Genomic DNA, 27,850 nt, shown 5'->3' with positions numbered 1-27,850 from the left:
TGCATATCCTCAACCTTAACTCCATTACTTAGTACAACCATAGTGATCAACCATAATACCAACCTTGGATAGTAATTCACTTTGCATGCTTCTGCTCAACTAAACTCTACTTGAGATCAATGAACCACCTTGATAACCATCTTTTGATATGATACCTATGATCAACCATAGTAATAAATCTTCGAATACTTGTTGCATATAGACCCATTCTACTTAAGAACCAACAGTCCCTATTAGTGAACTAAATGAATCCAATAGTAAACCCTAGAAGCCCATAGCTCCTATTTGTAATAGTTCTTGTTCTTCATTGAACATGTTCTTCAAAAGTTATTCTTTTGAAGTAAATATCAAGCAAACCATAGAAGAAAATAGTTCTTACTTGAAATACTTATTATTTTTTAATTAATATGGTCTTCAAAAGTTATTATTTTGAAGTATAATATAAGTAATCATCAACCATGCACTGTAGAACTTAAAACTGACAACTGATCTTTAGATGTTATGCAACCACTATTCGTTTGTGTGTATGATTGTTATGATGCATTATATCACTTTTTTATAATACTAATTTAACCACACCCTCATAAGAACCTTGTTTGAGAAACCACTCTAAAAGTGCAACACACCCTAAAGAAATCTTTACCACTAAACCAATTCTAAATCATGGGGGTTAGGTTACCCTCGGAGCGATTGCATCTCATACTATGCATTATAGCATCTTTGTCAGTTCTTTAAACATTGTCCTTACCGGACAATGATGGTATTTCAGAATTTGGAGTTATCACGTATCGAAGCTTTTTCCTGCATAATCTTGCAGTCAAGAAAGGCAAGTTCATCGCTTGCTCATGTCATTTGATTATTTTTATCAAACTATATGCGAAGTACTATACTTATCACTCTTGGATAAAAAGCAAAATATTATTTTACAATTATGAATATGACTATGTGGTGGGCAATGGAACCATGGTATGTGTTGATGTGGAGGTTCCATTGTAAGGGTACTACTCATCTAGGACTAATCACCAATGCCGTCTAGTGATTCTAGCGCGGTACATATCGCGTTAACCATGAGATCTATAATAGCTCTGAGGAAGTCAGTTGTACCTTTTTTCCTTCTGCATATCAACAGACTTGATTGAGCCTGGCTGGGTGTTGCGAGAACACTGCAGTAGGTTGGGAAATCCTTTAAAATCCCCATCCTTGTGGATGAGAGCGCTCTACCGTCTATGATAGATTGTTCGTAGCACATCGTGGGTAAATTCGTATGATCGGGAGAAGTCTACCGGGTATGTGCAGATGGACAAAAGGGTGGGTATGCAGGATCACGGAGAAGGCAGTGATTCGCTTGGATCTTATAACTGGCCTCAAAACAAGGAAGTGTGGACGAAGACTTGAGCCCGGTTGACAACAAGGATAAGTCCTATTATGGGAAAAGTAATGCACCTCTGCAGAGTGTATTGAATTGTGGATGTCACTCCCTGTTCCGGGAAAGGAACTACGAACGCAGCAGGAAAGGAACTTCGTGAAGTTCTGGTCAACCTGTGAAGACTGACGGGCATCATTTTCAGAATAAAATTAACCTTTTGAAGAAATGCTTACGAAAACTTGCATTCGCCTATGACTTTCCAGTCTGTGGTTGTAGCTAGTGCATGATACACCTATTTCCTATAATGAACTTGTTGAGTACGCTCGTACTCATCCCTCTTTAAATCCCTTGCTTAGTTATGGAGGCACCAAAGGAGAAACTACCGTGGAACTCGAAGACAAATGAGTCAACTTCAACAAGATGAAGAACAAAAACAATGAAGTCAATGGAGTCAACTTCTGCATCAGCTAAAGTGGAAACCTAGACCAGGAGTAGAAGAGAACCATTTCCCTAATCCTAGCACCTAAGTAGCTAGAGTTCTATAGCAAGCCAAGTATCTCTAGAACTAGAGTTAGAAATAAGTTAGACTACGAGTTGTTCTTTTAGAGTTCTATTTGAAGTTTACCTCACTGTAAAGTAGGAGGCTATGTTGATCTTCTGTAAACAATTTGTGTATCCTTCAATAGACATGCCTTGGACTCGCATATGTTTCTGTTGTACCACTCTGAGGATGTAATATGAGTGGAATGGTGTTTCACTTGTGTTATGTCAACGACTTGCGTACTACACCATGTAGTGGTATGCTGGGTCACCGCACATATCCATCTTGAGGGCACATAAACTATTATTTTTTCCTCTGTCCCGCTTCATGAAGTGCAAGCATTCATAAGCAGATATGATATTATCTGTAATTAGTCTTCCTGGCACAAAGGCTGACTACTCCTCCGAGATTATTTCTGGTAAGCAAACTTTCAACCTATTTGCCAGTACCTTCGATGCAATATAATCTTATAGATCACATTACACAAACGGATGGGTCTAAACTGTCCCAACTCCTCTGGGCTGGCCACTTTTGGTATCAACACCAGAAACGTCTGGTTGATATCCCTCATGTCGTCATCTCCCTTTAGCACCCTAAAAACTGCCGAAGTAACTTCCTCCCCACAAAGCTCCCGGTGAGTTTGAACAAATGAGCCATAAAACCGTCAGGTCCTGGGGCCTTGGTAGGGAACATCTCAAACATCGCTGCCCTCACCTCTTCCCCTTTGAATGGTTTGAGGAGTTTATTGTTCATCTCCGAGGTAACCTTGGATGGGATCACATTAATGACTTCCCCCACATTCGATACTCCTTCCGAAGTGTACATCTGCTCATAGAAAACACGAGTCATGTTGGCCATTTCGTTCACATCCTCCGTCACCGTGCCATCATCTTTGGTGAGCCTGCTGATTTTATTCCTCTTCTTCCTTTGGCTAGCCCTAAGATGGAAGAACTTTGTATTTTTGTAACCCTCCGCGAGCCACTGCACACGGGATCGATGTCACCACATCACCTCCTCCCTCTCCAGGAGCTCAACCAGCCGCCGTGTAATCATCGATTCTTCATCCAAGGGCCCCTATCGGAGTGGGTCCTCCCTCAGTAACGAGAGACGGCTGTTGAGTTGCCGAATCTCCCATTGAACACTACCAAAAGTGTCTCATCCCCAGCTATCCAGAGAACCTGACACCATTGTTAATTTTTCTTGAAGCTGGCGCATGGAGGAAGCCTTCCTGTCGTTGCCTAATCGACGGTGCCTCGGAGGAGGGATCCTCACAAGGGGGAGAAGAAGTAGGGGCCATAGGGCGGAGTGCACACGGGACGGTGGTACGCGATTTACCCAGCTTTGGAACACCTGCACGATGACAGGGCATACTGCTGCTTGTCTGGAATTATCTGGGCGCTTTCGCGTTGTTACAATGAGTTGTGGTTGTGCCTCTAGGGCTCCCGGGATCCGGCTTATAAAGGCGCACGGATCTAGGGTTTACATGGAGAGTCCTAGCCGGATTACAGAGTTGCCTAACTACGGTACAATGTCTTGCCGTGTACGTCAAGGATCCGCCTTCCCTTAAACGTCGTACTCGGATCCGGGTTCCATATGGGCCTCCACGGATCCGACTTCCTCCGAAGGTCGGTTGGGATCCGGCTTCCCTATCCCGGGCTGGACTTCATCCTTCGGGATCAACGAGCAATCGGGCCGCCCGATGGGCCACATGCCACATCACCATCTATGGGCCACCCGGGCTTGCCGGATCTAGGCACTGTCGCTGGTACACCCATGAAGTATACCCACAACAGTAGCCCCCGGAGTTCTCCGAGTTTCACCTTCTGTTTCCGCCTTGCTAACACCTCATGATTTTCGGCAGTATCGGTAACGTGGAGAAACTTGAAGAACTCCAACTTCACATTTTCTTCTTTCCCAACCTTTGGTTGAAAAATCCCCTCATCCTGCGGGACTTCATCCATTGACAGCATACGGCATGTCTCCGGGTTACTCCCCTGCTGCGGACAAGAGTTTGCTTATCTTCACGCTGCAACCCGGAACCTTAAAAGGTTCAAACGGTTCCGCCAATCTTGGCGCCATTTTCGCGCGATTTGAACGGTAACTTATCCTTAGCCGTTTTTACCGCTTAGGGTTTTCGACACGTGTCGCTCATCCAACGGTGCGACGCTTGCATTTCGACCACAGGATGCGGAGCACGAATCTCTTCCCTCGGCCTATAAATATTCACCGTCTAACCCTAATCACCTCATTCGCCCCCTATTCACCTCTCAGCGCAGCGCCGCCTCCGAGCTCTTCCTCCGCCGTACCGGAGTTCGCCGGAGTCGCTTCGCCGCCGCGCAGTGTTCTTCGTGTTCTTAACCTCAGCGAGCCACCGCGGAAAAACCTCGTCGCCGGCGACTCCGACCACCGCGAAAACCATTCCGGTAAGTTCTCGAGCTTCGTCTTCGCGCCGTAGTTGGTAGGGATGAGCTTAGGGTTTCAACATTGGATCCGACTAAGCCAGCTTTTCCGCCATGTTTTCCTCTTCAGATGTCTTCTACAACTCCACCCCCTTCATCTGAGCCGATCATGGCAACACCCCTTGCTTCCGCCCCCCCACCCTTTGTCCCCGTTCAGCTGGATCCTTCCAAGGATTCCGGCAAGAACGTCGAGGGAACATCCGCTAACCCGGAGAAAGCCTCCGGAGCAGATCAAGCAGAGCAGAAGGCGGAAGAAGCGGCCGCCAAAAAATCCAAGGCTCGCCAGCGGGACAGCGAAGCCAAGGGGAAATGGTGGCCCTGCACCACCACCGAAACAGAACTCAACAACCTCGAGGCGGAGGGTATCCTAAGGCCCGGATCCTGGCGGACAATTTCGGGTTCTCTGGCTCCAGCTCCCGAGGCCCGAGAGATGGTGGTGACCAAGGCGCCTGTGGAGCGCGGCTTCTCATTTCAGCCATCTGATTTCTTCTCAGAAATCTTGAAGGCATATGGGCTCCAGCCCCACAACATATCCCCAAATAGCGTCCTGGCCATCAGCAATCACGTCACTCTTTGTGAAGGCCATCTCCGGGTACCTCTAGAACTTCCTCTCTTTCAGTACTATTTCTCCGTCAAAAAGGAGAAAATTCCTAAAGCTTCCGAGTTGGCCACCTACGGGTCAATCACCTTTATGCTCTGCCCCGGCCGCGTCTACCCTCCAACCGATCGCCACGAATCCGCACGATATTGGTCGGGAGGCTTCTTCTATTTGAAGGATGTTTCCGACCCGGCGAGCGAGAGAGTGCTGCCGCCCTTCAAGAACAACCCCGCCAGCGAGACTCCAGCCTGGACGCAATGTCCTCATCTTTCCGAGTCGCCTCTGCTGACTCGCGCAGTTAGGCGGATCTGCAAGCTGACGGAGGAAGGCCTGTCGGGGAAGGACCTCACAATGTCCTGGTTCACCAAGCGGATCCAACCACTTAAACATCGGGACCGCCTGATGTTCCAATACATGGGGCGCGATGATCCTATGCGCGCGTCTAAGGACAACCTTTCTGCTGACGCCATCGACAAGCGGATCCGACTCCTCATCAAGATTCCGCGTGATCTTCGGATTCACGTGTGTAACAAGGACATCCACACCAACGGCTCCGGGACCGCGATATGTTGCCTTGGCCCAACTGTCGATTCCTTTATAATCTGAATTTTGTCTAAGTATTGGCTTGGTAACATAGCTCGAAGCCCTCGAGGAGGGTGAACTCGGAACTCTCCTCCGGGTCCCTCACACGGGCAATACTGACCCGGAAGCCGCATCGGAGGTGGAGGCTCCCGATGCTCCGCGCCCCTCCAAGAGAAAAAAGGCTGCTCCCTCCAGCCCTGCAGCCAAACGTGCCCGCGAGGTGCCTAGCACCACGGCTACCCGCAAGGCGGAGGCGGAGAAGAAGCGCCTCAAGCTTATCGACACCAGCAACAGAGCCCAACCTGACATGCACCATTTTTTCAAGCCCTTCGGGTAAGTGCTTGGTTTCCGGCTTAAAACCCCTCTGTCATCATGAATCAGCACATGCTTAACTATTATGCTTTTCTTGCTACTCAACAGAAGTTCCGGAAGCCAGCCCCCCAAGATCCTGAAGAAAAGAACGAAGCCGTCTCCGGCCTCCATACCAGTCACACCAGAAGTTGAGGTTCCGCTCAAGGCCTCTTCTACGGCCAAGCCGGATCCTAAGGACGTCATCAACCTTGATGACCTTCCCGAAGACCCAACCGCCGAGACCGGCCACGGCGAATCTGGCAAGGGCGCCTCCTCGTCTGCACCTCCGCCTGAGAAGCCAAACGCCACATCAGCTGAGCCTTCAGCTGAGCAATTCGAGCAAAAGTTGCAGCTAAGTCGTGCCACTGGCACGCCCCAAACTCACCCTCACCTCTTTCCAACTTTGCAAAAGGTCCCCCTTTCACAGCGCCATGCGGAAATCTCCGCCATGATGGACAAAGTGTGGGGGCCTGCGAACACGGAAATACATGAGCTCTCCGACCTCGAGAGTGAACTCAAGGTCTTCTTTGCTAAGCATAAGAACATGCGCCAGGTAACACTAGCCCCCAAGCATTGGGTTAGACATTTTTTCCGAGTAATATGTGTTAGTCGATGCTTTTTTAGATGTGCACCTTGGCGGAAATTTAAAATTTTCTCAATCCAAGATTTTGAACTCCTCGCCAGCCCCCAGAATTTTGAATTTCCGGCTAACTCCTGCCTGCTTCTCAGAACACACGGAAACTGCACGAAGACTTGCGCGTCCATGTGCTGGAGCAAATGACGGAGATATAAGGGCTGCGCCAGAATGCTGAAAATAGCCAAAAGGCTATAAAGAACTTGGAGACCCGCTTGAATGGTAAGAACTCCGGGTTGGGTTCGAACCTTTCCATGAATAATCATGATGCATAATTCTTGTGATGTTCCGCCTACAAAAGAGACTGCCAAGCGCCCCGCCATCGACGACCTGTCCGCCAAAGTCCAAGTGCTCGAGGTGGAAAATGAATCCCTCAAGAACTTCATAAAAGAATCCTCCGAGAAGGAGACTTTAGCGAAGAAAGAGTTCTCGGAGAAACACGCCCGCGACATGGCGGAACTTACGGACAAGCTTAAGAAGAGCCAGCAAAGGGTATCAACCTTAGCGGCCAAAAATAAGAGTCAAGAGGCGGAAGCGGGGGCTATCGACAAGATGATCTTCCGTAAGAAACTTCCCTGTTTAATTCCGACTTCCTCACATTTTTGCTATGTCCGCGGAAGAACTGATCGTCATTTTTGCAGCGAGTCTTGGCTTTGAATGGACAAAGGATTCAACTCTCAAGAGGACGGAAGCATATGATGAAGCGCGGAGTTCCATTGATGAGCTGGTCGAGGCGTGTCGCGGAATCGCCAAGTCCCTGTCCTTAAAGAGAGCCAAGACCACAGTGATTGACACTATGTCCAGGCTTATGAAGCAGGTGCCGGAGCTTATCAAAGATTGGCAAGAATCTTCTGCTCGCGGAGTCGCCTCACTCGTCTTAGCCACCTGCAAAGCGCACTTCCCCACCATGAAGTTCGCGGATGTTGCGCGCGACACTCCTAAAGGTGCCAACATGCGTTCCATCCTCGCGGAAACCCAAGGGTACGATCGGCTCTTTGTTGGGCGAGTTAACCACTCGTTCTGGTACAACAAGTATGATCTCCCCAAGGGCTACGCTGAGGGCTCCGGATCGAGCGCTCATCAATCCGAGGAATACTCCGATGGCAACTCCCGCATTGGCTCCGGCGACGACTCTGGCGACGGCTCCGCCTATGTAGCGTATGATGAGGATCAATCCTCTGAATAGAAATCCTGTGAAACAAATCAAACTGCTGTATCATTTTGGCCCCGGAGTGGGTTTGTAAGATAACTTAAATTCTTAAGTAGCTAGGGACGAAGACATGTGTGAATGGGCGGAAACAACTTATCCTGCTATCCGTTAATGTTATTTGCATGTTTCGTTTTGTTGGAAAGCAAGTGCTGATTTCTATGTTTTCCGGCTTACTCGCTTGACCTTCCGCAAGCCGGAAGACCTTTAGCCGAAAACGCTCGCCAGCGGCGACGAAGCCCAATGGCAATCCGTCAATAACCGCGGAAACAAGCCCCCAGCCAAGGTGCCGGAAATCGCTACTAGGAATCCACGAGTTCGCAACAGAAAATATTTCCACCAGAAAACTTAAGCTTACGTCCTAAAGGACGATTTTTGAAAATCACAACTTTCATACACGCCTAGGCGGAAATATCCAGCTCTGCGGTTTTAGTTGGAAAACATACACGATCTAAAAATGAACAATTAAAGGAGGTAAAAGACTCAAAGAGTGAACCATAAGCTTTATTTCATTGATCATGTCTAAATATTACAAAGTATGTAACTCGGAAAGGAAAATTGTGCTAAGTGTGGAAAGGACGTAGTTGTGCAATGTTCCAAGGGCGATCTGTTTCGTCGTAGATGTCATCCGGATCCTCTCTCTTGCGTTTCCGGTGCCAATTAGCTGGTCTGTCTTTTAACTCCCGGAAATCAATAAGGTAGTATGATCTATTGTGAAGTACTTTGCTAATGACAAAGGGTCCTTCCCATGGATATTGCAGCTTATGGTCTTTCACCTGACGAAGGCGGAGGACCAAGTCTCCGGTCATAAATGAGCGATTCCGGACTCGACGGCTATGATAGCGTCGGAGTTTCTGCTGGTATATGGTGGAGCGTTGGTCAGCTAAATTCCGAGCTTCTTCTATCAGGTCCACAGATAGCTGTCTGTCCTCGTCAGCAGTTTCTTCATTATAGGCGGAAACTCGTGGGGAGTCGTGGATGATGTCGGAGGGGAGGACGGCTTCGGATCCGTATATCAGGAAGAACGGAGTGAATCCGGTTGACCTGTTAGGGGTAGTTCGTAAACTCCACAAGACAGAATCCAACTCATCAGCCCAAGCTCCAGCTGCGCGTCGCAGCGGTTCTTCAAGGCGTGGTTTAATCCCTGATAATATGAGGCCGTTAGCCCTTTCGACCTGACCGTTGGACTGTGGATGGGCCACAGAGGCAAGGTCAAGCCTGATCCCTACGTCATCGCAATAATCCTTCAATTTTCCCTGCGTGAATTTGTGCCATTATCAGTGATTATGCTGTGTGGGATGCCGTATCTCACGACGAGGCTGTAGACGAATTTTAGTGTCGTAGCACCGTCGGCTTTCCTCACTGGGTTTGCCTCGATCCACTTACTAAACTTGTCAACAGCGACCAAGAGGTACTCAAAACCGCCAGGAGATGATTTCTTTAGTTTACCAACCATATCGAGCCCCCAGACCGCAAACGGCCAGGTGATAGGGATGGTCTTCAGCTCTTGGGCTGGAGCGTTTGGTTGAGTAGCGTAGTACTGGCAACCTCGGCAGGTCTTAACCAGCTTGTCAGCATCTTCTTTAGCTGTGAGCCAGTAGAACCCAAGCCGAAAAGCTTTTGCAACAAGTGACCTGGGAGCGGCATGATGCCCGCAGTACCCTGCATGGATCTCTCTAACTATCTCAATACCATCTTGATTGGAGACGCATTTGAGAAAAACTCCTGTTGCGCTTCGTTTGTAGAGCTGTCCGTCAACGATTGTGTAGGATCTTGCTCGTCTGATGATCTGTCGTGCGAGGACCTCGTCCTCAGGCAACTTTTGATCGATGAGGTATTCCAGGAAAGGTTGTGTCCAGGCCGGAGTGATGACCATCACTTCCCTAGCCGTAGATACTGCCACCTCTGGGTTTTCCGGGTTAGCGCCCTTCACCGAGGGTATCCGTAGATGCTCCAGGAAAATACCGGGCGGAATTAGTTTCCTGCCGGATCCGAGCTTGGACAGCATGCCTGCCGCTGCGTTGTCGTTTCTCCTGACGTACTTGACTTCGTATCCGAGGAAGCATTTTGCGATCTCGTCAACTTCGTCTCTGTAAGCCGCCATGACGGAGTTTCTGGCGTTCCAGGTTCCAGCTACTTGCTGTGCCACCAGGTCGGAATCTCCGCAGACAAATAATGTGCTTAATCCCTATCTCCTTAGCGATGCGCGATCCGTGTAGTAGAGCCTCGTATTCCTCCATGTTGTTTGTAGCTTCGAAGTGGATCCGCGAACGCATCTGCAGTTCTTCTCCGGTAGGGGACTTCAGGGTGACTCCGGCTCCTGAGCCTTGATGCTGCTTGGATCCATCGAAGTGTATAACCCAAGTCTCTGGTTCCGGCTCCAGATTTGTATCCGGAGCTTCTGTCCAATCTGCGACAAAATCTGCCATAATCTGGGACTTGATCACAGTCCTGGCTTTGTAGTTGATGTCGAAGGCGGATAATTCAATGCCCCATTTTGTTGTGCGTCCCGTTGCGTCAGCGTTGTTGAGAATCGTTGACAGTGGAGCTTTGCTCACGACTGTTACTGGATGCTCCTGGAAGTAGTGCATCAGCTTCCTGCTACCTAGGAAAACTCCATAGGCTAGCTTTTGAAAGTGAGGATATCTTTGTTTGGATTCCGTAAGCACTTCGCTAATGTAGTAGACTGGCCTTTGGACTCCATATTCGTGTCCTTCTTCCTGTCGCTCCACCACGATGACGAGGCTGGTGACTCTGTTGGTAGCTGCCAGGTAAAGGAGCATAGGCTCTGACTCTCCTGGTGCTGCTAGAATAGGTGGGGAGGTGAGTATTTGCTTCAACCCTTGAAGTGATGCATCTGCTGCCTCGTCCCAGACAAATTTGTCTGTCTTCTTCAATAGCTTGTACAGGGGTAGCGCCTTCTCGCCAAGATGGCTAACAAACCTGCTGATTGCTGCAACACAACCAGTTAGTCGTTGCACATCTTTGAGACAAGTTGGCCTTTTGATGCACATGATTGCCTTGATTTTCTCCGGGTTAACTTCAATGCCCCTATTAGAGACGATGAAGCCAAGGAGTTTTCCGGCTGGAACGCCAAAGACACACTTCAGCGGATTCAACATCATCTTGTACCGTCAGAGATTCTCAATGGTTTCTGTGAGGTCGCTGATCAAGTCGGATCCTTTCCGGGTCATGACCGCGATGTCGTCGACGTAGGCGTGTACGTTCCGGCCAATTTGGTCCTTCAGGCACAGCTGCATCGTACGTTGGTAGGTGGCACCTGCGTTTTTCAAGCCAAAGGGCATAGTAACATAGCAGATAAGTGCCAAATGGGGTGATGAACGAGGTCGCCTTTTGGTCGGACTTCTTCATCCGGATCCGGTGATACCCGGAATATGCGTCAAGAAAACACGAAGTTTCGCCCTTGCCGTCGAATCAATGACTTGGTCAATGCGCGGCAGGGAAACGGATCCTTCGGACAATGCTTGTTCAAGCCGGAGTAATCGATGCACATTCTTAGTATTTCAGAATTCTTTTTGGGTACAAGGACGGGATTTGCGACCCAATCAGTATGGATAACTTCTATTACAAAACTTGCCTCTAGTAACTTTGCTAATTACAATCCTATGGTGCGGCGCTTCTTATCTCCAAAGCGTCGCATAGCTTGCTTCACCGGTTTAGCCCCCGGGTTTATGTTGAGGTAGTGCTCGGCGAGTTCCCTTGGTACTCTGGACATGTCAGAAGGCTGCCATGCGAAGATATCGATGTTAGCGCGGAGGAACTCGACGAGCGCGTCTTCCTATTTGGGGTCCATGTTGGCTCCGACCGAGACCTGCTTGGTAGCGTCCCCTTCCTTGAAGTTGACTTTCTTGGTCTCTATCGCGGCCTTGAAGGAGTTTTTTTGTTCGGAGATCTGTTTCTTGGTGGTCTGCATTTCAGTCGGATCCACCGCGGCTCTGTAGCCTTTCAGCTCCTCTCCAGATATCACAGACTCTGCGAAGGCGGCTTCGCCCAACTCGCATTCATGAGCCTTTTTGTAGTCTCCGGATACGGTAATCATGCCAGTGGGACCCGGAATCTTGAGCTTGTTGTAGATGTAGCACGCTCTAGCGTGAAATTTGTGGTAGGTGGGCCTGCCGAAGATAACATGATAGGAGCTCTTGAAAGGCACGACCTCAAACGTGATCATCTCTTCGCGGAAATTATTAATATCGCCGAAGGCCACGGGAAGTCTGATGCTACCGAGGGAATTTGCCTTTTTACCCGGAACCACGCCATGAAACTCAGTGTTGCTGTGTTTAAGCTGTTCCTTAGTAAGGTTCATCCGCTCCAGAGTCTCGAGGTACATGATGTTCAAGCTGGCTCCGCCATCCATGAGGCACTTGGAGAAGTCATACCCGTCAATGCGGGGACTTACAACCAAGGCGTAGCACTCTTTCGGCACGATGGTAGGATGATCCTGCCTATCAAACGTGCACGGGACTTCCGACCACCTGACATACTGTGGCACAGCCGGGACTGTGGCGTTCAGGATCCGGAAAGCTGACTTGCTTGCACGGACTGTTGGGGTTCCGAGGAAGGTGTGATACGCGCCTACACTCTTTTTGCCAAAGGGGTTGGATTTAGCTGTGGATCCGTCTTTGAGGTCCGGCGAAGCGTCATCCTCATCCATTGCCTCGGAACTGTCTTCCTCTTTGTTCTTGTTCTTGCCCTTGCCTCCTTTGCCGCGTGGGCGGTGCTTCCGGGCTCGCTTGTATCCTGCTTCCGGGTCAGCTTTGAGATCGTTGACCCACTTGCAGTTGCGGTTAGTGTGAGTGGACTTCCCCGTAGCCGGATCCAGGTGGGCCAGGTAGGGCATGTCTCTGTACTCCTCGTATGTTTGGGGGGCGCGGGTTCCGGCGGCGGTGACCTCGTCACCACGCTGCTGGCCCCTGCCGGCTCCGCCTCCGCGGCAGCGGCCTCTTCCGCCTCCTTGACCTCCGCGCTGGAAAGCCATGGCGACCATCTCGGATCCGTCACTCTTCTGGTCATCAGGTGGATTCTTCCGCTTAGTGCCGCTGGTGTTACCGTTATCACGGTTCTTCTTTTGCTGGTGCAGGGGAATTGTTGTGGCTGTGAGGTCTCCGCCTGCGTCGTCATCGACGGTAGTGTGATCGCTGGCAATGGAGATCATGTCATCCAAAGTCAGTTTGTTTGCGTTAGCCAAGCAAGTAAGCTTGTGCCGCAGTAATCCTCCCCTCTGCAGTCCACCTATAAAGGTGTGCATAGCCGTGGTGTGATCGACATTTTCACACTCGTTCCTTGTTGCTAGCCATCGGGTGACGAAGTTCCTTAATGTTTCACCCTTCTTCTGGATACATGTCTGTAAGTCGCTTGTCGTGGCAGGTCTCTTGTAGGTGCCCCTGAAGTGCTTTTCGAAGGCGGTCTTCAGGTCAAACCAGCAAAAGATGGAATTCTTCTCGAGGTCGCTGAGCCAGATCCGGGCTGGACCCACAAGGTACAGCTGAAGCATGCGGCAGGCGATATTGGGGTTCCTTCGGCAAAGGTTACTGCATTATAGTAATCCTCAATCCAGGTATCCGGCCTTTCCGTGCCATCATATGTTTTCAGGTTTCCGGGTAGCTTGAGGTTCATCCTTAGCGTTGGTTCCTCTCGGATCATCCGCCAACCAAGTACCATCTAAGAAGGGCTTAAAGTTTTCGTGCCCCTCCCACATCAGCTTGTATCAGAAGATGCGATCGTTTGTATCCTTTCGCTGACTAGCGGTCTCATGCCATCTGAGCAAAGTCGGGCCATGATCTGAAGTAACCCGGTCAGGTTTGTAACCGATCTCATCAGAAACATAGAACTCCACGGTGCCATCACCAATGCTCGATCAAGGAGGACACGACAAAACGTTTTTGATTACAATGCAAATTGATACCGTTAACCACGTTTTTTTTGAAACTTTCGGCAACTTTATTGGACACCGTTAACCACGTTTGTTTGTGCTTGGGCTGGCCTGCAATCAAATACCGCGGAAACAAAATATCGCGTAGGTCTGGGCTTGGGCTGGCCCCCACCGGAAACACATTTCGTTACCGCCTTACCGGTGTTTTTCGGCAGCCACGTCCAGTCCAGCCGCGATGCGGGCGGCAATGGAGACCCCGATCGATCTCCCATTGGGTTTCCTCCACCTCATGAGCATGCGAGGCGGCGACGCGGAGGAGTAGCGCGGCGGCCGCCGCCGCTGGTTCGCTTCCTTTCTTGAGTTACTGCATCTTCACCGGATCCCCATGCCATTAATTCCCGTCTGCTCTCCGGTCCGGTGCACTCTCTCTATCTAGACACCTATCAGCTCTCTTTCGTCTCAGATTTTGCTTGATTATCTTTAATCAGAAGTTGTCGTATTCAGATTCCATCGTATAACCAAACAATTGGAAGTAAACTGATGCCTTTACCGGTTGAAACCAAACAAAACAGCAGAAATTCCCGATTACACCGATGTACAGTACCAAACTACCAATGTAATCTCATACCAGTCCCATTGCCGTTACCATTCGGTGAACCAAACACGTCCGAAATGAATTTAGAAATACAATGCACCATCATCTGCTGAAACTGTTTGCTTATACCCTCATTTAGTAATAATGGAAAACCATAGGTACAGAAGTGGCAACCATCGACCTGAAAACAACAACCGCACGCGCAGATCCCGCTTCGCTCCGCTCGAGCGACATGGGGGAGACAAACCACGCAGCCGGCCAGATCTCCTCCTTGGGCGCCCCTCCGCCACTGCCGCTGGCCTCGCCGCAGTGGCGGCGGCCCTGGCCTCCGAAGGTGGTACCGGGGGAGCTTGCGGTGAATGCGGGAACCACGCCTCTGCGGTTTTTCGGCAGCGACGTTTCTGGCCTCTCTGGCGGTGCTGCATCCAGACGGCGGCAAGGTGGACTGGCTGCATCCGGCGTGCGTTGTGGCCTACTCGCGCAGCAGGCGACGTTGTCCGGGGTGCGGCTGCATGCGGTGGCGCTGATGTGCGGGCCCGATCTGGGCCCGTGAAGGGCTGGGTGGGCCGCGGCTACTTCATGTAGCTGCTACGCGCGGGCGCAACGCGCAGGCTCGAGGGGTTGGTGCGGCGAATCTTGCAGGTTTCCGGCGGGTAGCGTGGGGCTACTCTCTTGGCTTCAATAAAGTTGGTTATCCTAGGGTTCTACTTTGACGAAGATGGTGACCTTCATGAGGCCGGTTCTTCTTCATCTAGCCGGAGTGATCGATGAGTTTCGGAAGGCTTCACCGACGAATGTAACAGTGCACCTTCTTCCTGGAGTTTGCTGGATCGAGTGTTATTCAGTCATGCGCACCCATGTTTTTGTTCCGGCCGTTTGGTTCTAGAGGAATTGCGCGAAGCTCTGTTCTTTGTTACAATCAGATAACATTCTGATCCATGGTGAAATCAAAGACGAAGAATATCATGAAGGCCGGATTGAAGGACTAGCAATGGAGGTTCGAGTCTCTGTGATGTTGAGGGACTTGCTTCGTTTTCTGGATGTCACAACAACAGTATGCAAGTGGGGGCGACAGCACAGGTGAAGGTCAGAGTCTTACCTCTCAGGGTGAAAACTCAAGGTCTTGACTTAATTGGTTGTGTCTGACAATGGCCTTGTTGAAGGCATTGTTTTGAGAGCGGGGACTATCTTCAAGGTGAAAACCCAAGGTCTTTTGATCGGTCGATGACGATGCTTGTGCACTGTTCCCTCCTTGGAGGCGTTGCTTTTGGAGAGACTGGAGTTCAGGTGTTGTCCTGGTGGTGGTTGTATTGTTGCTGCTAGTGCTGAAATACCGTACCAAGACTTTTCTTTTCTTAGCTTCTTTTTCTTCTTTGGCTATGTGCATTCGTAATACCATTACGGTGTTGCGTTGTTACAGAGGCTGGGTGTAATAATTGGTACCTTTCGATACTAATATATTTTCTTTATTGAAAAAATCATAGTTTAAAATAGCCGACTATCTCATTTAGCCGCGATTTTTTGGAGGCTATTAAAGGCCATAGCCAATTTATAGCAGGCTATTCCATCTAGCCTTTTTTCATAAATTTGGAATATTCCAATCACATCTTACCAAAAGAAGAGGAAAACTATGACTCAAACATGATTCGTGATACAACTTATTTAAATTTTCAAGGCAAACATGTATTCAGTATTAGTTATTCAAAGTTTTATCTCATTCTATTAAACACAAATTTGGAAAACAAGAAATAAAAAAGAAAATAGAAAAGAAATTTCAAAACTAGGAGGTTTAGCGGCTAAATTAGAGGCTAAAAAGGGGCTAAAATAGGGCTATAGCCGGGTATTACCGTTTTTTCTCATTTAGCCTATAAATGACATAGCCGCAGTGGCATGTCTCCCGAAAGGCTATAGCCGGGCTATAGCTGGCTATTTAAAACTTTGAAAAAAATAGGTAGCTGGTTCTACTTCTCTCTAGTCTGATCGTCCGCGACCCTCCATTTGTTCACGACACTACTGCTACGACTGCGGAGGATGTTAGAGATATATTCCGTGTCAATTTATTTGGTAGTTTAGGATTTGCTATCCATATCCTGCCTTATCTCTAGCGGAGCATTCTCGGCCTCCAAGTCTTGTACCACTATATATGCTCGCACAAGAGGCTCAATAATCATCCATCATATTCCACCAATCTCTCTCCCTCTCTACGCTACAAACAACTCGCAAGTCTATAGCGATTTTACTTCGTCAGCGAATGGGAAAACCCGTCATAGAGACGTGTTGCTGACTGTTTGGAAGACCGTGGCGAACCTCGCGTCACAGATGGTCCGGCTGACGGTTAGGGAAGTGCGTCATAGATCCATGATGACTTTGTGCTGGCCAAGAACCCACCCGGCCCGCTCCGCTGTGACACCCTTGGCCGTCGTGGCTTGTTGTACTCCGGTTGAATCCTTGGAGGCATTATGTCAGTTCAATGATTGACCTATCAGGCATGTCGCATGATGTCATCATTGTCGTCTAGCTAACCACTCCGGACGAACCTCCTCCCACCACGTGGCCATGCAGAATTACATTTGAAGGCTGACATGGCCTCGAGCGTGGACATTGGCATGTTGACACGTGTCACTCGGAATACCAACATGTGCGTGTAGAAGGCCCACTACCTTCTCGACACGTGGAGCAATGAACTGTTGACACGTGGACATTTAGGACCCACATGCAGGCACACACGTGGCATAGAACTGGACTTTGGGCCCATGTTTGTAGTCGCTACAGCGGCCCATTAAAGGACATCCCAATTGTGGCGGTCCGGTATGGAAATGACCCATTTGTGGTGGCCCATAATGACAAGCCCATTTACTGTGGTCTTTTTCTTGGCCCACTCACAGCTGGCATTTTAACAACCTAAATGCGCGACCTTACTACCCGGGCCTGTTATTTCTACTGCAACGTCTCAAGAAACAATTGCAAAAAGGCCCGTTACTTCGAGCCCATCAATGATGTTTTGTTAATAATGGCTTGTTAGCACGGCCCGGCCTGGTTATCGCAGCCGGCCCGTTACTACCAGCCCATAAATGCCGGCCCGTAAACAATGTCCGACCTCGTTATCTCAGCTGGGCCGTTACTTCCAGCCTATCAAACCCAGCGTGTCAAATAGCGGCCGTTTTGTGGCGGTCTTACATATAAATAATACATAAACAGTCTAAAATAATTACATACAAAATAACTAGATAATTGTGCATCAATTTACATTCGATCTTAAGTTCATCCTACATACTTGCACCATCAATATAAGTATATAACAGTTCAACTCCTCCAAAATAATAATAGTTAGGTTGCACCAACGCAACACCACCAGCCCAAAATACAGTTCAACTGTCCACCATAGCACCACCAGTTCACCATGTTTACTCGCGCACGAACCTGTGAAAGAACATCTCTCACATTATGTTTTGGAGTGTTTGATGTCAATATATGTGAGTCACTAATGTTTGATGAAGTGGTGCAGAGATTATATAGATACATGTATATGGGTGTCTTGTGTGAAAAAACAAGACAAAAGGAAGCAGAAAATGTTTCACCAGGCCACCCCTGGCATTGGGCCGGATTTTTGGCCGGACATTTGGCCGGAATTTCCCCAGGGCCGGACTTTTTTGGGGGGGGGGGGGATTATCCGGTCCCAACTTAGGCCGGATTATCCGGCCCTCGAAAGTCCCCAACGGCTGGATTTTGAGAGGGGGTATTTATACCCCCCTTCTTCTTTCTCCCAACTTGCTCAATCATTGCACAAAATTCTGCCAAGCCTCAACACCATTAGAGCCACCTCAAGAACACAAGATTTGGAAGATCTCCTCCTGCACCCAACCAAAGCTCTTGATCTTTGGAGATTCGAAGGAGAAGACACCGATCTACATCCTCACCGAAGCGATTTACATTTCCCCCTCATATGCTTGAGGGCCCTCTTGATAGTGTTCCTCTTTGGATACCTAGTTATTTGTTGTTGATGTATTCTTGTTGATTGTTGTGTTGTTACAGATTTGGGAGCCTCCAATTTGGTTGTGGATGTGTGCCCCAAGAACCTTGTAAAGGTCCGGTTTCCGTCTCGAGGAAATCCCTTAGTGGAAGTGGGCTAGGCCTTCGTGGCGTTGCTCACAGGAGACCTGAGTGAAGCCTTCGTGTCGTTGGTTTGGCTTTCGTAGCAACCACACTCCTCCAAACGTAGACGTACCTTCTTGCAAAGGAAGGGAACTACGGGAATTAACTCCGTGTCTCCGCGTGCTCCACTCTCGGTTACCTCTATCCTATTCTATCTCCTATATATTGCGTAGCTATATCTTGCTTAGTTGTTAACCTTGTCATATAGGTAAATTCACATAGTTGCATATCTAGAGAATTTACCTTTGTGTCAAGCCTAAATTGAAAAAGAACTAAAAATTGGTTAGCACCTATTCACCCCCCTCTAGGTGCGCCATACGATCCTTTCAACCTGGTAAACGTTTGAAGCCTTGCCTTAAGGGTAACCTGCCTCTCTCTCGATTCATGTACCTTTATGTTAAGCTCGAACAGATTAGCACGCTGGGAGTCGACAAGATCTTGAAGGTCTGATTTTTCTCCTCCGCTTTGTCTCCAGTAAATCAGCTAGGGTGCTCATATTTGATCGCGTGGGTTTATGCTCGAGTCCCACATTCTGAAGAAACATAGGTTTCTTTACTCTCTTACCAAGGACCTCGGATAAAACTTGGGTCTCATTCTTTCGCTCTCCATCTAGTGTAGGTTGAGAAATCTATTTTTCCATCTCAGCCTTGTTTAGCAATAAAGACAGAAGAAAGATTGGTGTTAGATGAAGCAATGTATAAACTTTGTTTCAGCGATAACTCATTAAATGCTTACTCACAAGAACGAGTTGTACTTCAGAGGAGTAGTAGTCGTCCTTGCTGCGGTTTGTCTCCCTGAACGGATCCACATGATTTGGTTGTTTACCCATGTACGAGTCTCCCTGAAAACAAACACATACATGCAGTCAGCTTATAGGTTCTATAAAGTATTTGTGAATAATTAATAATGTGTGCTATGTTATATGTTGGTGTGCAAGCTAAGGGGAGCGGTGTTTTGGAACATGGGTGCATATGCTCCCTATATTTTGAAATGCATCTTACATATATTTTAAAATTTTAAAAAATTGAAAATAAAAATTCGCACGTACATCTTCACAAAGTCGTTTCATAAAAATTCGACTTATCATGTGACGTGTGTAAAAAAGACAAAATTCAGTGCTAAAAATAATGCTTTTCACAAGATAAAGTTTCTCTTTTTTATATAGACCACATAAAATATTGATTTTTCGTGAAACTTGACGAACACACGTATATTATGGAGATGTACATGTAGAATTTTTTGTCCAAATTTTTCGATATTTCGAAATATGATTTTTTGGTAGAGGGAGCATACGCACCCGGGAGCCGAATTGAATTTCCGGCAAGCTAATCACTATTTAGAACATTTCAATGTAGAGCATCTATATTGTAGAAAGAATCTGCAGACTTTAGCGCGCGCAAGCAACAATGTGCACAAAAGCTCCTACAAATAGCTACCAACAAAAAAGGAATTTAGTTTAAAATGCACCTGAGCTATCCATCGCAGAACTAAGCAATGTACCTTCTTGGCAAAGTGAACATCATAGAAATGATACCAGAAGTTAGATATATTAACTATCTATGTCAAACATGTACGAACGCAATTAGTGATTTAAAAGACCAGCGCATGCATTCAGCAAAATACAAGTTACATAATAAATATCCATCCAGCTTGTTGATGGAACTGTGTACTCTATCATTCTGTAAACAATACGGTTCTTGACTTACCAGATTTTCCACGTGTGCAGTGTAGCTGCGTGACCCAGTTGTTTGATGGAGCAGAACCATAGAACGGTTGTTTTTATTTATACTGCTGATCCTCTGCATTAAATATAGAATTACTAACGCTATACATGCATATGCCTGTACAAGTAAAAAACTTCAATTTTACAAAATAGACTGACAATAGTGTGGGGAGACTTCGAGTGCTCCACAAGCCGGCGCCAATCCTTGCGAGTCGTACTGGCAACATGACTTTCAATCGGCACTTCCGAAAGTGGGACGCCATCAAAGTATTTTTTTCTTCAGATTATGCCAAAATTGACGTACACCATTCTGAAGATACTTGTTGCATGCACCTTTTACTGTAACTGCTTCGCGTCCATTGAAAATTTACCCTAGTGATATGGAAGAACATGCATAAGAATGATAATTTCTGAGAAATAACATCTTTATAAACAGTAAAGGGAGGCAAAAGAATGTAGTTTGTAAATACCGCCATTTTTCATAGAAGTCACACAGGAGCTCTGGTTCTTGGCAGTACTTCTTCCAATGCGTATATACAGGAATATGGTTCCTGACTGCAATGTTACACTCACTTACAAATTTTGCGTCGATAAAAGCTGATGTCGGCCTTGTCCTCCCTCTTGTTATTATCAGAGGTAGCTTGGATCCTCGAGAACGGGTCAATTTGATCAGTCCTTTCCCCATGTTCGCCCCCTTACCGCTACACATATAAACAACTGATGAGATAATAACGGTGTTACACCAAATAGACTCAATAAGGAACAGACAAATTACACGAGTGTGCCTTTATCAACAGTGCCATTCTCGGATGTCACCACTGGGTCCTCGTCTGCTTCATCCAAATCAGCATTGTCACTGCCCTGCCCTGTAGCAATATTATCAACAAACAAGGGAGGCACATAACCTCAGCAACCACAGCTAGCAAAATGCGTGAAAGGACTTGCAGTACAACATGCTAAATCAGTAAGCACTTGGTAGCACAACTTACCTTGATCAACAGAAGGAGAGTTCTGACGAGTAAAAACTTCACGACTTCTGATGGCTATGCTATGGCTACTTGATTCATCTACATCAAAGTCAGATTCGTCATGTATGTTATTGCTGGTTGTGGACATGGACCTGGTAGTTCTACCAAGTGGTCGGTCTTGCAATTGTCTTTCTGCACCTTCACACCGTGAATCGGTGTCTCTCCTGGAAGAGGCCGCACAGTCTGATCGTTCGCGACACTCTAGTTGTTCACGACGCTACCGCTACGACTGCGGGGGATGTTAGAGATATATTTCGTGTGCATGTATTTGGTAGTTTAAGATTTGCAATCTGTATCCTACCTTATCTCTAGCAGAGTCTTCTTGGCCTCCAAGTCTCGTACCACTATATATACTCGCCCATGAGGCTCAATAATCATCCATCATATTCCGCCAATCTCTCTCCCTCTCTATCGTTCTACAATAAGTACAAATATATCGTTCTACAATAAGTACAAATAATAAGTGAAAATTCAGATAGTCATATGTTGCATTATTATTGATGTGTTTAGGTTATCTGGTTGTTTGTCATCATTTGCTGCAACTGTTTGCTTATTATAATTTCCTGAAATTGTTCCTTCATACATCAATTAACCAACCGGAGACGACGTCTACATGGTTGGTGACGGTGGTGATGAAAAAAGAGAACACCAAATTTTCATCGCACACAGGTATATTCACTAGTAAGAAGAAATATATGCATCCAATTTGCATTGAAAGGTTCAATGGCATGGACATGTTCAGTGGCTGAGGTATAGAAACAAAATTAAAACAATCTTGGAGAAGGAACAACTTCTGTATTATGTTAATCAACCAGCATCACTTATAAGCATTATCCAAGAATGGTGGGGGGAAAACTCTCCCTCTCCTTCCACTCTCCTCCTCACTACCTTTTCATTTATATAGGTAAAGTTCCCAGGGATCTTCTCCAGGACCAAAACAGAAAAGTTCCCCCACGTACATTGATACACTTCCTAATGAAACTACTAAAAGAAGAAGAAAGCGAACGGAAGGGAAGAAAAAAGAAGACTTCTACTGTCGGTCATGCTTGTACACTTGATTGTACAATCATCTCATGCTCTTGATATGCGCTCTGAATCGGCCACCATCTCCAATATTTTGATATTCCAACTAATGGTTAGAATATCTGGTCCGCTAAAGCATGAATTGAATATCGATATTATGTGCCCGCTTCTTTCAATAGCGTGTAGTTTGAAGATTCTTCAGTTTAGAAGGTTGCGTTCCAGATAGCATTCTCATTCTCACCACATCGCTGATGGACCTCCTTGATCCGATCCGCGGACTTGCAGATGCCGCTGCAGCTCCAGTCGAACGAGGCCGCACAGACATTGCCCGCCTGCGCTTTCCATTCACAATCTGAACAATTGTGACAAGAACAATTAGCTCAAATATATCCAAAAAAAATTACTGAAATGATTTCTACTCCTGTACTAATACTTATATGTGGAAGACTTTGCTGTCATGATCTTTAAATTTGGTGCGCACAAGTAAATCCACAGTTATCTATATTTGTCTTACAAAAATTCAGGTTCACTGCCGCTGTGGTGGTGGTTAACGCTGTCAGATGACAGTTCGGATCACTGTTAGGACTTCTTGAAATGTACATATGTTTCCTACCTACCATATAAATTGTGTTCGTCATGTAGAATCTATCAGTTACATAAATTTTATTTACTATATGCTACCCCCGATTCAAGGAATAAGGCGCCCTCGTTTTACGTGCTTTTCGTTTGACTAAGTATTACTTTAAATATATAAAAATTGTTTGTATGAAATTAACATCGTTAGAAAGTGTTTTTCAATACGAATCCAACGATACTAATTACATATAATATAACCAAGATTTTGTTGCTCAATTTTTATGGTCAAAGTTCATCTTAGAATACGCGTGCGCCTTATTCATTGGGACGGAGGTAATATTTACTTGGAACATATTCCTCAGTACACTATCCCTGAAGAAACTGTACCTAATGTGTACTGTTAGTTGCTCAGAAGGGACGGTGAAAGTTTCAGAGGAAGAGGGGTCTTCTTTTCTTTTTATAAACGAAAGATCACATGTCATCACAGACTGATCGCACATGATTACCATAAACAACGTTGAGAAGCACATGCTTCTGATAGCTGATACCGCACCTACTTAGTGAAGTTGACTGGCAACCGCTCCAACTTCTAACTACACATTAAGAATAGGTACGCTGCTTTCCGAAATGATTGCATACAGGTCAAGTAAGCTGTATGGTAGATAAATACAGTTGTAGTTGCCCGTAAAAGGTACAGTAAAAATACAGTTGCAGTTCGCTAGTATCTGAAAGAGGAAGCAATTCTTTTAAAAGGAGTGGGAGGCTTCAAGCTTACCTGGCGGTGTGCCGCAACACAGCCGGCGTTCATCGATGTGTACGGCATCTACTCCGATGAACCAGGCTCCCAATGATACATCCTCGTTAGCATATTTGTGGAGAACATGCCTGAAATGTTGCGATCCAATGATAGTCAGTCAAGTCAGCGATGGGTAGGTGTTGTGCATAGAAAATTCAATACTAGTACAAGAAGGTAAACCATGCATATATAAATTGCTTACTGGTTGATTGATATGTAAGAGGCCAGATCCTTTGAGATGGCATAGAGCTGGCCGGTCGCATGGCGGAAGTACTTATTTCCCCATTCGCCAAATTTCCAATACTCAGGCTCATGGTATCTTACACCCCTGAAAGAAAATAATTCTACTTTTAGCCGCCATCGCAAGATCAACAAATGTGTTATAGTATCAAATGGACTTACTTCTGAGCAAGGACTGGGCCGGATTTCATGCACCCTATGTATACCCGAGGCTTCGACCGATGTCTAGCCAATATGCTTCCAAGAGTTGCTGCAGTATAGTTGGAATTTTGTTATATCGAAAAGTACAAGCGAGGCAGAATCTGGAAGTATGTGAGTTAGCTTCAGAAGTAACATATTTATTATAAACAAATAATGATAAACTTTAGTCGTAACTGGTAATTTCCATGTAATTGTGAAGCTATAATGAAATGTAAGAGACTGTCATAACGCGTAATTGTTGTACGAATTTATCACAGGCAAAAAGAAAAATCAACTGAATGTTTCTGGTAGCAAAATGTACTCACCTATATTCACATGTACATCGTCATCCACCTTAACAAAGTACTCTGCATCCCACATGGACACTGCTTTGGCGAAGTACGATTTGCTCTTCGCTGCAAGTTCCAGGTACCCTTCAACATGGTCCTGTATGAGTGAGAAAGCATTCCAAAAATATTTAATTTCTGCACATACAAATTGATATAAATACTGTACCTTGCATATAAACTCCAAAAAGGAACTTACCAGCCTCAAGAAATCACCATGTTTTCTATCTTCTGCGTCAATTGCTTTATCGAGGATCCCACCAGATGTTGCACTGTCGAATATGACAAATCGCAAGTTTCAGATATCACTAAGTTGAAAGATATATTTGTAAATTTTATATTCTGGGCCATTAAATGTCAAGTATATTGTCCTGAGCATATATGTATATTGATATTTTTATGAACTAACCTATGACCTATGATGAAACGAATTATAATGCCTTTTTCTTCCTCCATCTTCCGTCTTTTCTCCCCTGTAGCGAATACCACAAAACAGATCAGGGAACAAGGTACTGAGGCAGGGAAGCACTGCAACATTTGTCACCAAAAAAAGAGAAGTGTTTGAATAGTAACTTGAAAGAACAAAGAAGTGCAAAACCTTGAGGCATCCATGTGGCACGAACTGAATCTCGTCGCTTCCGGCTGCTGAACGCAGTGTTAATGCCAATGACCATGAAGTACTTGCGTTTCTCCGTCGATTCTGGTGATGGTGCGCCGTTGAGGATAGAATCCTGTGTCGCCTTCGCTGAGGCTAGCTCCATTTCTAAGTTTGATATAGTTTTGTCCAATGTTCTGACAAGTGACAACAGAAGGAAGTGTTCGTAAGCGTCTGGCAAACACACTAGCGTGATGTCTGAACCAGTAGAAAACGAACAGATCTACTGAATACTGATTCAGCCCCCGGGTGAACTTACAGTATAGCATCTTCAGTTCGTGGGACTTCTCCAGCAACTTCTTTTCGCTCGCTGATCTATATTATTTTTTGAGGAGGAATTTATGGTCAGATCACAGAACGAAGTTCAGTAATCTGACATGAGTGGAGCTATGCTTACACTTTTCGGAGCACAATGACTAGAGGCCAGATTCATTTTGTCCACCTGGAGGACCGATCTCCGCATGATTTCTTTGGGTTCTGGCATGGTCCACATCCTGCATCATTCAGCATTAAGGAGAACCTGTAAGCATTTTGGTACTGAGGTTGTAATGCAAACACGGGGTTACAGAGATAATTGTATCGGGTCGAACTACGTAAAAGTGATTTCACTTTTACCGATTTAGGCCGGGTCATGGGGCCAGAGCAAACATAAACCAGACACGGCCCCACGATGTTGTCGGCGACAGGTAGACTGCTAGCAGATGCTGGATGGGTAGTTCGCGTTTAATGGCCATCGACGATTACCTGCCTGCGATGCAAGATCTTCCCAACATAAAGAAGCATCGCATCCGCCACTAAAGTACACGCATCCAAAATTCCACGTTCACTGCACGAGCCTTGCAATTCACGAGATTTCCCTCGTTTTCCCCCTGCCCGTCTCTGTTGAGAGTACGTGCAGCAACAGTCATTGTGCAGAGGGACAAACAAGTACAGCAGCTATAGTCATGGTTGTGGCCTCGTGGGAGGTAGTACTCGCTTGACTAAAATGGGGTGAGCAGAAGAACTCAACAAGCCAATAGATTTCCCGAAGAACTCAAAGTGGAGGAGAGATTAATTGGATGAGAGTCAAAATCTGGGTGATCAGAGTTGGCGAAGCCATTCTTTTTGTTTTGTTTTCTGTGGAAGCGGCCGAAGAAACCTGATATACCGCCCAGAACTTAAACGGTCAACATTCATGTACTAATTGGACTTAATAAAAATTAGAAAGAATACTAATTGGACCTCAAGAACTCGAGGCAAGTTGAGCATCGAAAAAAAAAACTGGGTGAAGACGAGGAGGGCAAGTAATAAGATGAGAAAGGAAGAAGAAGAAACTTGGCATGCACCTGTTGGTGAAGATGAGGCCTATGCAGAAGCTGCTGAGGCAGAGCAGGAAGGTCCATTTCCTGGAGATGGTGCCCCTGAACAGCAGCTCCTCCCCTGCCGCCAATCCCCCTGCTGCTCCCCGGCTCTTGTTAAAGCTCATCTTCTCTCTTGCTCTCTATCCCTCTGCGCAAACACTAATGGTCTTCTACAGGGCCTTATGGCTTTCTTCTCGGAAACATGATGATCGCACTAGGAGAATTCAGTCAGGAAACTAATGGTCCCTGCTTCTCCTCCGCCTCCTACTCTCTCGCTTTTGTGAAGAACAAGTCTGCACCTTGCTTCTCTCTCTAGATTCCTGGGTTCCTTGATTCCCCTCCCACTGGTTGGTGTCTTTGAAGTGAAGGGGAAGGGGAAGGGGGAGGTGGTGGAGGAGGACGCACCAACTGCGCGAGCTCGTGCGTGTGATCTGTGATGCGTGTGGGTGCGTGAGTGAGCCAGCCAGCGAACGAGGGAGCAGAGTAGAGTAGAGTCTCGAGGAGGCAAGGGATCTCGTGCCTGTCCCTGAGTTATTCCGCACAGCGTTTGTTTTGGTGATGTCAGGTCGGCTTAACTTGGTGGTTAACTTGGATTAAGCTTTGTTCTTCTTGGGGGATTATAGTACTGATACTGACATGACATAATTAATGCTGCGAGTTAGATTAAGGCGTTTGATCCGGTGGGTAGAAACTGCGACTTTTTGCTCCTACGGTCAAGTCAACGAACCATCCTGTTGTTAAGCTTACATGACTATTTATACAGTTGCAGGGCTGTGTTGGAGCTGAATTCTCTAAGAAGAGGGTAGCCAAGCAATTTATGTAAATTGTAGTTTGGGTGTAGAGTTTTCTTAGATGTGAGATAAAACATTATTTACCCGTTCGTCTATGTTAGGAGTCACGGTGCTATGAATAAATCAATCAATAAGCTATATGCAACTATTGATGCCACTAATGTGGCATTCTCCCTTTTTTTAAAATAAAAAAAGAGTCGCGTGCCTATTAAGGCGAGCATTGTATCTGTCACTCCCAAGTTCTATGGTTTCCACTAGGGATGTCTGGTAGTTCCAAAAGGGTAGCTATTCTGTTGTCTATCCCTGGCTTTTCTCTATAACAAGGCAAGGGATCGTGTTCCCTTTCTGCTGAAGGATGTTATTCTCTCCTTATGAACAATTGCAGACTTACAGGTAGCTAGAGCTAATTCTCAATCACAACACTATTATTCGCTAGCTACTTATCAGGGAAATCAGGGAGAACATGTCTACGCACGGAAAATAAGTCGAGTTCTGCACATTGTTACGGAAGATTAAAACATGAGAAAAATAAATTCACAAGATAACAGGGTGCTACTTGGAAGAATAAGTTGCTTGGCATGGCCATGTGGAGAAAAGAGCGAATCCAGGTTGGTCTGAGTCCAAAGTCCTGGGCACATCTCATGCTAGTCATGTGCGTTTAGGGGCCAATCATTTTCTGGATCATTGTCTAGCTATTCTTGGTTAGTTGGTTTCCAGATCCAAATTTATGTTTTCTCTCTTCAACTTGCCTTGGATTATATCTATTCTATCAACTT

At 46.5% G+C, this 27,850-nt stretch overlaps 1 protein-coding gene across 1 annotated transcript; it reads right to left on the bottom strand.

Moving 5' to 3' along the window:
- Positions 1 to 21,970: 21,970 nt before the first annotated feature.
- Positions 21,971 to 26,818, bottom strand: LOC124702741 (probable beta-1,3-galactosyltransferase 2). Its single transcript, XM_047234897.1, has 11 exons — positions 26,269 to 26,818; positions 25,341 to 25,437; positions 25,203 to 25,258; positions 24,887 to 25,080; positions 24,698 to 24,761; positions 24,488 to 24,560; positions 24,268 to 24,388; positions 23,924 to 24,011; positions 23,724 to 23,849; positions 23,501 to 23,610; positions 21,971 to 22,501 (listed from the first exon to the last, which is right to left on the bottom strand). The coding sequence occupies exons 1-11, from the start codon at positions 26,406 to 26,408 to the stop codon at positions 22,353 to 22,355; spliced, it is 1,218 nt and encodes a 405-aa protein (XP_047090853.1). The 5' UTR covers positions 26,409 to 26,818; the 3' UTR covers positions 21,971 to 22,352.
- Positions 26,819 to 27,850: the final 1,032 nt, after the last annotated feature.

This window comes from Lolium rigidum, chromosome 3 (genome assembly GCF_022539505.1).
Source record: "Lolium rigidum isolate FL_2022 chromosome 3, APGP_CSIRO_Lrig_0.1, whole genome shotgun sequence".
NCBI lineage: Eukaryota > Viridiplantae > Streptophyta > Magnoliopsida > Poales > Poaceae > Lolium > Lolium rigidum.
This window is presented reverse-complemented; position numbering and strand designations above follow the sequence as displayed.